The sequence below is a fragment of the Megascapheus bottae genome, chromosome 2 (genome assembly GCF_031878675.1).
Source record: "Megascapheus bottae isolate mThoBot1 chromosome 2, mThoBot2.hap1, whole genome shotgun sequence".
Taxonomy (NCBI): Eukaryota; Metazoa; Chordata; class Mammalia; order Rodentia; family Geomyidae; genus Megascapheus; species Megascapheus bottae.
In genome coordinates this window covers 33,175,864-33,189,758 of record NC_143510.1, presented here as the reverse complement: position 1 = coordinate 33,189,758, position 13,895 = coordinate 33,175,864, and the positions used below count along the sequence as shown (strand labels likewise).

At 39.5% G+C, this 13,895-nt stretch overlaps 1 protein-coding gene across 17 annotated transcripts in view; it reads left to right on the top strand.

The window, feature by feature from the left end:
- Positions 1–13,895, top strand: part of Magi1 (membrane associated guanylate kinase, WW and PDZ domain containing 1) — a 504,671-nt gene that overhangs the window by 281,870 nt on the left and 208,906 nt on the right. For all 17 annotated transcript variants that reach the window (XM_090323644.1, XM_090323635.1, XM_090323681.1 and 14 more), the window contains exon 2: positions 9,160–9,276. In XM_090323644.1, coding sequence (XP_090179770.1) covers positions 9,160–9,276 — 117 coding nt within the window. The remainder of the gene's footprint in view (positions 1–9,159; positions 9,277–13,895) is intronic.

The window sequence follows — 13,895 nt, the reverse complement described above, 5'->3', positions numbered from 1 at the left end:
TTAATGTTCAAGATTTCTCATTATAGTACTATTTAAAATAGTTTTTTTAAAGGTAAGACATGGAAATATCTTTTAGCATGAAACTGGATCCCTCATTGTAAGTTGTGTGTGATGCAGACAAGCTAATGCATTTTTGATGGATTTACATAAAGAACTGTAAACACTTAAGGGCTTTTTTATTTTTTGTCTACTCCCAGCATTGTGAGGAAATAATAAGAAATACAGAAATAAGAAGAGGATCTTGATAGTGGAATTTACATGCTTACTGATTGCTAATAGTTTTTGATGAATTGATCAAATAAGTTATAGCTCTGAATACTATAATTTTGTAATTTTGCATTGCAAATGCTCACGCCTTATTAGAATGTAGAGATATGAATCCACATGTGACTTTTCATGTGAAAGCACCCTCCTTTGTATTAATATCTTCATCTATCATACTAGCAAACCTTATCAACTCGAGCTTTAAAAGGTGGCCTCTCTCACCTTCTTCCTTTTCACCTAGCCACTTGCTTAGCCTAAGCCCTTTCACTTCTCTCCTATCACACTCAGTACTGGATTTGAACTCAGGCTTAGAATGGCTTAGCTATTCTCAGTAAAGTTAAGTTTCATTTCTTAACTCACCAAAAGTCATCCAGTTGTCCGCACTGATACTTTCTCTAGCATGGCAGCCTCTTGTCTGCGTCCTTTCCCATATAATCTTCTCTTTGCCTGGAATGCCCTCTCCTCTACAGCTGACCACCTTCATTTTTCCCCATCTCACCAGTTGTCCCCACCCACAGGCCTTTCCTGTCTACTCTTTCTTATACAGTCCTGAGCTCTGGATTCGAGCTTCAGAACTTACGGAATGTTTGCCTGTAGAAATAATGTGTGTTGACTGGATGAATGGATCTGCTCAGTTGTGTAAGTGCATTTATGAGTCTGTTGTATTTCATAGCTGTGATGCATGTGGCTGTGGTTTTATGTTGATGTGAGTACTAATATATAGGTGCATATACACAGAACAAATTAACACATTAATACTTGTTGCAGATGAGTTTACAGGTGTGTTTCCATGTTGTACATATGTATCTTTAAAAAAAATGTTTTCCTGAAAGATAGTCTATGTGGCACAGTGCACCCTCAAATTTGTAATCCTCCTGTATTATCTTTCTGAGCATCTGGGTTCTAGGTATACACCATCATACCTGGAGTACTTTCCTAACCTTGCAGTTAATTTTTGTTGCTTTGTTATTGTGGGGAAAATAAACATCACATAAAATCGATCATTTTGCTGTCTTTTAAGTGGAGAAATCTTTGGCATAAAGTAGGTATATTCACATTGCTCAACAACTATCCTTATCATCTTCTTCTGGAATTTGGTTACTATCCCACATGGAAACTCTGTCCCTATTACAAGATAACTCCCGAGTAATTCATTTCACTTATAGCTACTACTACTACTGCTATTGTTATTTGTTAGTACAGGGCTTGAACTCTGGGCATCACTCCTGCTTGACTTGCTCTCCCCATATCTCCAGCCTGGCTTTCTACTGTTTATTTTAGAGATGTTGTCTCATGGATTTTTCTGCCTGGGCTGACTTTCTATTTCTACTCTAATCCTCCCAGATCTCAGCCTCTTGAGTAGCTGGGATTACAGGTTTGAGCCATTGTTATCTAACTTCTGTTACCATTTACAGTGAGAAAAAGTGTTAGGAAAAATATATTAGAAAGAACAAACAGCTTTCAGGCAACACTGACTAAGTGGATTTAATACTGTAAATTGTAATGATGATTAGACAATTAAATTCGGGTTTCAGTTAGTAATTTTGTGCTTTACAAGCCTGTCCTTTGTAAATCTGAAGCACTGAACTAACCCCTGTGTTTTGCTGTCATGGTTTCACTGCAGAAAAAAAACATTTGTGTTGTCTTAATAAACAGACTTTTCCTACAGCTGTTGATGATTCCCAGAAGAAGTTGTGCGTTAAAACAGAACCACCTGGGCATGCAATAAGTTCTATATCTTTATACAGCTTTTCTCTTAGTGATGAAGATTCTAAATGTATTAAAGGTCTGTCATGTGGAATATTGTTCTTTTTGCCTTCTAAGTGTGCATGTGCTAGTGTACCTGGGATACAGGTACCTCTCAAAAATCTAGTTTCATGAACAAACTGGGACCTGAACTCAGGGTATCACATTCTTGCTTGGGTTTCTTGCACTTGGCTGACATTTTTTTTTTTTTTTACCAGAGGCATATCTCCCGTCCTGCTTCTTGCTTATTAATAAGTGATGGAATTTTAGGGACTTTTCTGTCCAGGCTGGCTTTGAACCACGATCTTTCAGATCTCAGCCTCCTCCTGAGTAGTTAGGATTATAGGAGTTAGTTTGCTGTGCCTGGCTTACTCTTTTTTGAAAAGACATTGTAGCCACAATTCTGGTATCATTGTTTGCATTGGAAATATTTTAATTTTCAATGAAGGAAAAACAAATTTCAACAAAAGAGAAATGAGCGGAATATCATGTAACATTTAAAGTAAAAACTGTCAGTCAAACATGGTTAAATTTCTGGGGCCGGGAGTTTGGCCTAGTGGTTAAAGTGCTTGCCTAGCATGCATGAAGACCCGGGTTCAATTCCTCAGTACCACATACATAGAAAAAAAAGCCGGAAGTGGTGCTGAGGCTCAAGTGGTAGAGCTCTAGCCTTGAGAAAGTCCAAGGACAGTGCTCAGACCCTGAGCTCAAGCCCAGGACTGGCAAAAAAAAAAAAAAAAAACATGGTTAAATTTCTGTAAACTAATATGAACTTTTAAAAAGAGCTGTACTTATTGTTGAAAAAAAAAAGTAAAGAAGCAGAAGTGTAGGGAAGATAGAGAAATACATCTTACGCCAAGTCTTGACAGAGTTTAAGCCCCATTTCTTCCTTTTTCATGACAGTAAGCCCTGGATCTTTTTTTTCTTTTCCTTTTCTCTTTTCTTTTTTTGTCAGTTGTGAGGCTTGAACTCTGGGCCTGGGTGCTGGCCCTAGGCTCCTTTTGCTCAGGGCTAGCAACACTCTATCCCTTTGAGCCACTGTGAAACTTTTGGCTTTTTCTGTGGTTAATTGAAGAGTCTCATGGACTTTCCTGCCTGGGCTGGCTTCAAGCTGTAATCCTCATAATTCAGCCTCCTGAGTAGCTAGGATTATAGGCGTGAGCCACCAGTGCATACATGACAGCGCTAGATCTTTTTCTTTGAAAAGGGTTACATGCATTGCTAATCCAGGTTCTTTCTTTTTTTCATTTACAAAACAAATCCTGAATTTCAAAGAAATTGAACATGTGTGACAAACTCTGTCTTGCAATTTATTATCTCATTGGCTCACTGCCCTTGACAATTAAGAGAAGATTTATAGACATGTCCACTGAACAATCGGCAATTAATTTGAGGTTGGATGCCCAAAAGATACAGTATTATTAATAGAATGAGAAGGTTGAAGCTTTGTGCACCCAGATGGCATGGTTCACAGAGTGAATGTTAACTGGCTAACCCTCCCATTGTATACATCAAGGGAGAGGGGATACTGAGTTAAACCATCAAAAATCCTTACAGCATGGCGAGTTGGGAGATAAACTCTGGTGTAAGCCATGAGGGCCCAGTCTGCAACTCCCTGGTTTTATCTTGATGAGTATCATATAGAATCTGTAAGTATTTATATGCATTATGTTATATATATATATATATATATATATATATATATATATATAGAAAAAGAGGTACTACGTCCTACTCTTTTTGGAAGTTTTGCTTTGGACTTGAGCAATACATTTGGATATCTCAGACTTGGTTGCTATGGATGGCTCAGCTAGAAACTGCCAATGAGTTTTTAATATTAGGAACTGTTGCCCTTATCTGGGTGCCAGTAGCTCCTGCCTATATTCCTAGCTACTTGGGAGCAGAGAAACTGGAGAATCACTGTTTGAAAGCAACCCAGGTAGAAAAGTCCATGAGACTTCATCTCTAAGTAACCAACAAAAAGCTAGGAGGGAGATGTGGTTTGAGATGAGTACAAGCTGAGAGCGAGGGAGCAAACTGGGGAAGAATACACGATACTGGCATAAATTAAATAATTTGATAGATAGATACCATATAGATTAGATTGTTTCCTGAAGGTCAGCTGCATACCACTTGAACACAAAGTGGACTTGCATTTGTTTCTAGAAACACCAGAAATCTCTCTAAACTGGTGTTTTATTTCTGGCTCTAAGTTAACAGTGTAGATTTTATGTTTATGTGTGCTTTCCGCAATGGAACCTCTGCTTATTCTTGCACTGACTTTAGTTCTTTGACCTCACCTCCACACTTGCCTACTTGAAATTATGACAATTACAGTCTCCATCTATCTGTAAGTGCTTTCTTGTTGCCAGCCACTGTCCACACGTGTCATTCTCCTTTCTCCTCACCTTGGTCATGTGGTAGAATTCTATTATGTCATGTTTTATTTTTACATGACCTCGGTCATGGGATGGAGTTGTATTATGTCATGTTTTATTTTTACAAATGCAGTTCAGAGATGAAGCTTTGGGCCTGGGCTTGCCATTTTGAAAACACAGAGGCAAGATTCATATTTCAGCCTGTCTGGCTACTCAGATTTGTTCTCTTCTTTCAGGTCCACTCCTTTGTGGCAGTTTAGAACTGAACATCTAGTACCATGCCTGGACCTATGAGCCACTTAATCCTTATGTGTATTTTAAACTTCACAATCAACTTTCTTGCAGTGCAGTGCATATATAACAGAATGCATTTAATGAATATGTATTGTTCTGTAAGTTCTGAAAAATACATTTTATGTCCACAGAGATACTATACTGAACGACTCCTCAAAGGATTCCTTATTGTGCCCTCAAGACCACTCCCACCCATTTGGTTTTTTTGGCTGTACTGGTGTTTGAACTCAATGCCTTGTTAGCACTTGAGCCATACCCCAAACTCTTTTTGCTTTAGATTATTTTTCAGATGGGGTCTTATGTTTTTTCACAGATGACCCTAAAACTGATTCTCTTACTTTTGCCTCAGCTGGGATTATAGGCATATACCATTGTTGACAAGCATGTTTTCTGAGTCAGAGTATTAGTAACTTTTTGCCTGGGCTAGCCTTTCAAGCCTCAGCCCTCTCATCTCTTCTCTCCACATACCTAGGATTATAGATATGAATTACTCTGCCATGCCTTGTCTTCTTCTCGTTGAAAAATTCCCAATAATTTAATTATTTTTTGACAGCAGTAGAGTTTGAACTCAGAGCTTACAAGACAGTTGTTACACTAGTTGAGCCACAGATTAAGGTTTTGCCATTATTGTAGGCAGGGTGTTGTAAATAATAATAATAATAATAATAATATAATCTGGCAACACTGTGTACCCCTAATTGTGTTTCTTTGGTACTCCCTAGGTCTAACAATACATGTTCCTGTGCTGTTAGTCTTTGCTTCTCTTAGCTCCAGAGAGACTGTTTCTTTGGTATTAATGAAAGTCTCTTTGGTGTTAATGAAAGTCACATGTTCTAAATCTTCCTATACTCATGGACTCTTACAGTGTGCTCTCTTTCGTAATCCTATTCTTTGGTTCCATTTCTTATGTTTGAGATGTATTCATATCAAGTATGTGTTAATTGTTGGTTCTTTTCCATTGCTGAATAGCAAGCCCTTGTTTAAGTATATTCCACAGGCTTCCATTCTCCTCCTGAGAAACACATGGGTTGTTCACAAGTGGTCTGTTTGGCTGATATGAAGATTTATCTGTAGTTTTGTTTGTTCCTGTTGTGTGATTTCATTTTCATTTCTTACATATAAGAATGCAATTGTTACTTGGCTGGTAAAGATAAAACTTCATAAGATGTTACAGTTTTCATTTTCGTTAAGAGGCTAGACCACTGTATCAGCACTGGCATTGTGTAAGATTTCTTTTTTTTAATATTTTTTATTGTAATTAATAAAAGGGTTACATGATATTTGCCAGATAGAAGGTGCATTAATTCACATACATTGATGTGTAAGATTTCTTGAGGCTCCACTTTCATTTCTACTATTCTGGTGGGTATGGAATGTAGTGGGATCTTTTTTTTTTTTTTTTTTTTCGGTCATAGGACTTGAACTCTGTGCCTGTGCCTGGTCCCTGAGCTCTTTAGCTCAAGGCTACCACTCTACCCCTTGAACCACAGCTCCACTTTGTAGTGGGATCTTTTGATACTTGAATTTACATTTCTCTACTGACAGATGAGGTCTCAACTTCTTTTCATGTGCTTATTGACCAACCATGTTTCTCTCCCCTCCCCTCCCCTCCCCTCCACGTCTCTTCTCCTCTCCTCTTCTTTTGGTCAGCTTTCTGTTCAGATTGTGCCATTTTGGGGGAAAAAGTGGTAGTGAGTGGGTATTCTTCTTCATTAAATACCATGGAAAGGATGGAATGACCGCAAGTTGATTCATATGTATATCTTTTCGTTTTAGTCACTTGATTCTTGAGTATAGATTCAATTAAAATTGTTCAAATGTTCAGAATGAACAAGTGTACAGATAGTTTAACTTGGACTGTGTCATAACAGTTAAAATCCACATAAATATCATGGTAACCATTGCTGTCCCTTTCTTGTTTTACTCTTTTTTTTTTTTTTTTCTGGCCAGTCCTGGGCTTGAGCTCAAGACCTGAGCACTGTCCTTGGACTTTCTCAAGGCTAGACCTCTACCACTTGAGCCTCAGCACCACTTCCGCCTTTTTTCTATGGATGTGGTGCAGAGGAATTGAACCCGGGTCTTCGTGCATGCTAGGCAAGCACTCTACCACTAGGCCAAACTCCCGGCCCATGATTTACTCTTTTTACCTAAGGGAAAGTTGCCATTTAATGACATGAGCTTTGTGGCTCCCATTATTAGGGTGAGAGCTACATTGTTACTCTAAGGCTAAAAATATTCAGTAATGGTTTATCTTATCTAAAAATGCAAGCACAATCTTAATCTTGTTACTTTTTGTTGTCATTGAAGCCTCTTTCTTTATTAGTAGCAAATGCTAGGTTGGTCTATAATCCTTCTATTGATTCCATAGACTGTAATTTGTGATAATAATTTTTTAAAACTAAGTCTTTTCTAAGACACTTTTTTGTAACAAGGTAGCATTTTTTAGCTTTTCTTTTGTTCTGTTAGATATTGAAGGTTTCAAATGAATAAACACATAGATCCACTTAGACAACTGGGACTAAAGCTACCACAACAATAAATAATTTTTAAAAATTAGGTATTTAGTGCTTGAAAGGCATTCAGAAATAGGGAGATGATGTATCAATATTAGCTATCTATAAAATAGAGATTGGGATCTACCTCTGAGCTTAAGTTCCCCCCCCAAAGGAAACAATTGTCCAAATTTTCTCATAATTGCTTCTAATACATGCCCTCTCTCCCAACCTCTTTCCTTCCCTCCCTCCATCTCCCTGCCTTCTTCCTTCCTTTCTGTAGAGCTTCATGTGTGCTCACCAGATCCTCTAATACTGAGATTCTCCTCAAAACTCTTTTCTAAATTTCTTTTACACACATGTGCACGCATGCGCTCACACACACACTCACACTAATAAAGATACACAAGTACCATATTATCTTGTTCCTATGTGGAAGCTACAAAAATGGATCTCATGGTAGTTGAAAGAGGAATGTGGTTTTCCCAGGCTGGGGTGGCAGGCTGGAAAAGGGGTGGAAAGCAGTTAGACAGGAGCAGGAAGACTGCTGTGGTGACTAGAACTACTAATTTACATTACATCTTGAAAAGCTAGAAGATAGGATTTTAAATGTTGTTACCATACCTAGATTATAAATGGTTGAGGAGATAAACAAATGTATACATGGTTCTAAAAATTAGATGGTGACCTATTAATAGAATTTTGTATGCAGTTTTCATGTTTTATACATTTCATTTTTTTTCTTTGACAGTGCTGGGGATTGTACTCAGGGCCTCATGCTTGAAGTAGGTTGTCTACTTGTTGAGCCTTGTCTCCAGTCCATTTTTTTTTTCCAGGCCTGGGTTTGAGCTCAGGGCCTGAGCACTGTCTCTGGACTTTCTCAAGGCTAGAGCTCTACCACTTGAGACACAGCACCACTTTTGGCTTTTTTCTATGTATGTCTTTGTGCATGCTAGGCAAGCACTTTTACCACTAGGCCAAACTCCTGGCCCTTCCAGTCCCCTTTCCCATTGGTTATTTTGAAGTAAAGTGTTTCTATAGCCTTCCTTTTTGGACTTCCCCATGTTGCTGGGAGTGATGAAGTTGTGACACCATGCCCATGGTACATGCCATGGTTAGGATGGAGTCTCTGGAACTCTTATTCCTGGTCTGGCTTTAACCCAGATGCAACCCGCTGATTTTTACATCCTGGTAAACTAGTATTATAGACTTGAGTCACTGAAGCAGGCTAATACATTCTGATAATGAGGAAAGAATCAGACATAGTACATTCTTCCACATATTTCCTTCCTCCATTAATAAATCACTCAGAAGTTGGATCTTTGAAGATCAGAGTGATTCTTTAGTTCAGAACTTTGGTTACTTATAAGTCTTGCTCTTAAATTTGTTTGCTGTTACAGAAAGGCTATAGTAAACTGTTAGAGATCTGATCAAAATGTTGGTAGCATATTTGTAGCAGGGGTGGGAACATGGTTTTATGCTGTGCCATTTGGATATTTATTGCATCATTTGCAGGCCATACAAAATTACTAGTACAGGCAAGACCACATGTCTCTACCAAATGTTTTCAGGGCCTTAAATGGTCAGTACATTGGATATTTGCTGCCTATGCTAGGTTAACTCCTACCAACTCTATAAGCTGACAGTTACTGCTGGTCTGACATCCATCTTTTCTCTCCCACTAACAGTATTCTTATGTCTAGAGTACACATTTTTAATGCAGTAGTCTAGATTAAATAATTAAATTATTTAATCTTTCCCATATTATATGAGCCAAAGCTTACACGTTAGCACTGATTTGATGCTGCTTTATTTTTATTCCTTTTTTGCTTATTTTTCTCCTCCAGTAGGAAACCAAAACACATGCTCTTAGTGATAGAGGGGTCGAACCAGAATTGCCTCATGTGGCTTTCTCACACACAGTTCTCAGACAGCTTCTTCTCCAGGAAGCCCTGTTGATATGTTCTCTGTTGTGTTTCCCACAGGAGGAAAGCTCAGCAAGGACCTGCGCCACTTCCTCAATCAGCGCTTCCAGAAAGGGTCCCCGGATCATGAGCTCCAGCAGACCATAAGGGATAACCTTTACCGCCATGCTGTGCCTTGTAAGTAGCTAGTCCTTGATATTAACTCCTGTGTTCTTGGGAGAAAAATAAAAGGGAAACAAAAGAGCTCAACAGCTGGTTCTGGAATACTTCCTGTTGCTGTAAGTTAAGCCAAACATCACGGACAAGGGGAAACACAGGGTGGTGTCACCGTGCACATGAATTTCAGCTCAACTCTGCTAATTACTGGATTGCCTGGTGGGCAAATTAGCTCTCTTGTGTAATACTGACTTTTCAAAAAAGTGAGAAGGACCTGTTAGCAATAGTAGCTTCCTCCAAGTGTCGTGGGGGGAACATGAGGTCGATACAAGGAGTTGGAAAGCATTGCCTGGTGTAGGTGTCCAGACGTATTGACCATTGTTGTCCTTGACCCAGGATACCAGGTTGCAGATTCTCAGGATGACCTATATGGAAATCACTGTGACCCCAACAGCACCGCATTCACGGCGCTGTGTCCTCTGTGCCATGCTTCTCCTCCCTTTAACCAAATTCACAAATATACAAACCAAACTTATTTAGAGAAATGGTTTCCATAGACAAACTAATCAATTTGAAAATTTTTTGCTGGTTTAGAAATATACTTTTTAAATCCACATGAAAAGGAGAATTTTTTTTTTTTTTTTTTTTTTAGCCAGTCCTGGGTCTTGAAGTCAGGGCCTAGCAATATCCTTGGGCTTTCTCAAGGCTAGAGCTCTACCACTTGAGAAACAGCAACACTTCCAACTTTTTTTTCTATGTATGTGGTACTAAAGAATCGAACCCCGGTCTTTGTGCATGCTAGGCAAGCACTCTATCACTGGGTCAAACTCCTTTCCCCTGTAATTGGTTTTCTATAAATCGCTTTCTTTAAAAGATCTTTTGAAAATGTAATGCAATATACTAGAGTGCTATTTCCCAATTCAACTGTAAAATAACGAATGAGACTAGTCTGCGGCATTGCATAGACTGAGAGGCATAGACTTGCAAGGGTTTGGAGGGCTTGAGGTGTGAGGCCTCAACTTCTGGAATAACTCCCTATCCTCCCTTGTACTCACCACTAAACCGAGGCTCTGGGAGGAAAAGAGGGATACTGAAGATAACTTAGGACAAGGCCCTAATGTTACTTCTATTCACCGAACAGCAGAGCTGCAGCTGACACTGGGTGATTAATGCTGACCTGGATGGGTGTCATGGACTCTATTCTATTAATATCTGCATCATAGTTCCATATAATTTAGATGTGTAATAAGTCCTGGTCCTAATCATGAGTAAAGTAGGGGCTCCCATTCTAGTTTGATGAGGAGGATATGGGGAATCAGGCATGCGGGTCTGAGCGTCTGGCATTGCCTCATCTATCATACTTCACTCATATGATCCCTCTGAGGGATTTTTAACACCCATTTTACAGATAAGAAAACAGAGTCATGGGGAGCTAAAGTCACCCACAGGAAGTAGCAGATCTTGTCTGTTTCCATATCCCTCCTGTGACTGCTTTCTGAGGTTGTCATGTATACCACAGGTTGGATGTAATCATGCAGAACTCCGTGATTGCAGCCTCATGATTGTTCCCTGGGTGATTTTTTTCCCCCCTTGCTTAGATTCCAATTTAAGAAATGAGGATGAAGCGAATGAACACACCATTTCTTGATGCATCTGTGGTGTTACTATGGTTACATTTTGGCAAGCTTTCCCATTTATTTTTTTTTCCCACTGATTTATTGGACCTGACTGTGAGCTAGATGGCTTGATTTGAAGTTTTCCACTATACAGGAATTGGGGCAAAAATGGCCTCCATCTTTTAGAAACAGTGGAACAAATCATGTTTGCCTTTTCTTGTAGCTAGTGCTTGGTACTATTATTTTCTGTTTGTCTGAAACCACTAAATTGGGCATTTTGAAAGCAGACATAGTTTTCCTACTGGAAGAATAGACAAGTAAGAATCATTTGCTTCATGCAGTGAGCAGGAAATTGAGAGGAGATCTGTTCCAGGGACTGGCATGACTATTACATAAGCAGGGTGACCTGGGTCTCCGTTGTAGGTCTGGATCTCTGTGGCCATGTTTGTATTTATGTCAGTATCACATGACCCTCAATTCCCAGCTCACTTCACACATTGTGGTAATGCACTAGGTTTGGATAATGGATTCTTCCAGTGTGGTAACTGGACTACAGAGAGCCAAGTTCATGCACTTAGTACTCAACCTTCTGCCAATGATGCTCAGACCTTTCAGGGCTTTGAGAAAAGATGACGTTAAGAACATTAGAACATTACTTGCTGGCGATGGAGTGAGGCAAGTCTGTGTTACCTGTACTTTTAGGAAGCTGATGGATGGTTAGAATAAATAAAGTTCCTCCTCCATTCACAGATTGTTTTACTGTAGTTTATAATGTATATCCTGCTCAACCTCACTATAGAGCTCAGTTTAACCCTCATTCTTTGGAAAAGACAATGTGGGTACTAGCCACCATGTTTTACAGAGAAAATGAAGGAACCACTGCGCTCTGGATCATAGTGCTTCTCAATCCATGGTGTTCACATCTCACCTACTCCTGGAGTTATTTTTTAATTGTTACCAGCTTTACAGTGGCATCCATTTAATAAGTTCACCCGATGCTATTTTTGTTAGGGTTGGTTAGTCTTCTGTAATTTCTTTGTAGTTTCTCCTGATTCAAGAACTTTTAGTGTGAAATTTAATTATATTTACTGATGAAAATCACCATTAGATAGAAAAGGCAGAAAAGCGAGGCAGACACAGAGTACATCAGCAATGGAAGTGTGAAGTCTGAGGTTGCTGTGGCATGGACTCCTCAGAAAAACAGAAACAGTAGTAATAGCTACAACACTGCCTCTGCATTTATATTCATGGTAGCCCTGTGAGGTGGAACTCATTAGAGGAAACAGAGGTTCAGAGAAGTCAATAATATCCCTCCAGCAGCACAGCAGGGCCCTGGTTAAATTAAATCTCTACCTCCCCGCATTGGCTGTAATTAATAATACCTCAATGAGTATCATACAGGACTAGACCGTTGGCAGTGAAAGCAACAGAGGAAAAATACTTCTGACTGCTAAGTTTATGATCTTAGCTGCAGAGGATGGAGAATTAAGTTTTGGGGAGTGACATAAAGTACCCTACTTAAAAATAAGCACATCATGATGTTACCCAGGCTGCTCTCAAACTTGAGCACCTCCTTCCTGTGCCTCCCAAATGTGGGGATTACAGATATGCACCACATTTGGTTGCAAATACTTATTTTTAGATAGTCTGAATGTCACTTCCTCCATATAGTCTCTCTGCTTTCTTCACAATTCCCAAAGTCAATTGTGTCCTGTGTCTGCCATGTATGTGTCATAGTAGAAGGAACATTAGGTGAGCTATGTGTTCTGTCTCTCTCAGTGTCCAGCGTGACCCTGTCTTGGTACATTTAGGATAAATGTTGGTTGAATACATGAACAAATGAATACATGGGAAGAATGTTTGAATACAAGGCCTAGATGCTGTCCCTTAGCTTTTTTGCTGTAGGCTGGCACTCTACCATTTGAACCACTGTACTACTTCTAGATTTTTGGTGGTTAATTGGAGATAAGAATCTTATGGAAAGAAAGGAAAAATAATCCGTGGTATTGAGTTCAAGTTCTGATCTTGAATGTAAAACACTGAAAGAAAATAAAAAAGAATCTCATAGATTTTTATGCCTAGACTGGCATTGAACTGCAGTTTTCCCAGTTCATCTTCCTGAGTAGTTAAGATTACAGGCATAACCCACCAGCACCTGGTGTAACCTTTGAGAGTAACCAGTGCAGCTTTTGAATAGGTTTTTCAGAGTAAAAAAGCAACTCAGAGGTGTGAGCCCTGACCACTCACAGTCCAGTCTATAGGACTTCTGGATTACAGGGGAGAAACCTCCAGGCTTCTGTGAGCCTAGAACCTGAGTACCTACTTGCAGATATTCCTAATTATAGTCTAAGTATCATATCACATCTCCTGTGATGATAGCCTTCCTGCGTTATGATTTCCTGCCTGGGTGATGTGACAACATTGGAGACTATGGCTTTGGAATGGCCTCTCTCCCCCCAGGAAGATAAATGCATTACCTGACAGGGCTTGTCATTTGTCCCAGTGCTGCTATCAGAGCAAGATCCAGCACATCCAGCTCTGAAGTGCTGAGCACCGCCCTTCCTTTCCTCTCTCTTCTTGGGTCAGCTCTGAGGGGTTCATATTGCTCTTCAGAGCAAGGTCATCCAAAAGAGAAGGAGATAAGGCCCAGTTGTTCCTTGACTTAATACTTCGTTGATCAAGGGTCTCACTAATACTAGAGTCACTGTGACCGAACTGAGAGGTATTGATCATTGACTTAGAGGAGTTTAAGGATGCATTAAATGTGTTTGATCTATACGACCATTTAAATTTGATGTGGGAAACATAGGGATCCTGGTCTTTATTGATGGAGGCACTGTATTCAAACTGTCAGGATAGCATTTGCTGACATTTGCCGTGGTTTATTAATGTGACTAGGGCCATACATTATCTGTGGGACCATTGGAGCCCACTGTTTTCTCTTGAGAGCTAGTTGTTTCCAGTGCTGCTTGCCTGAAATCAGCTGGTTCTACTGTGTTTTTTAACAGAGCTAAACTAGACATT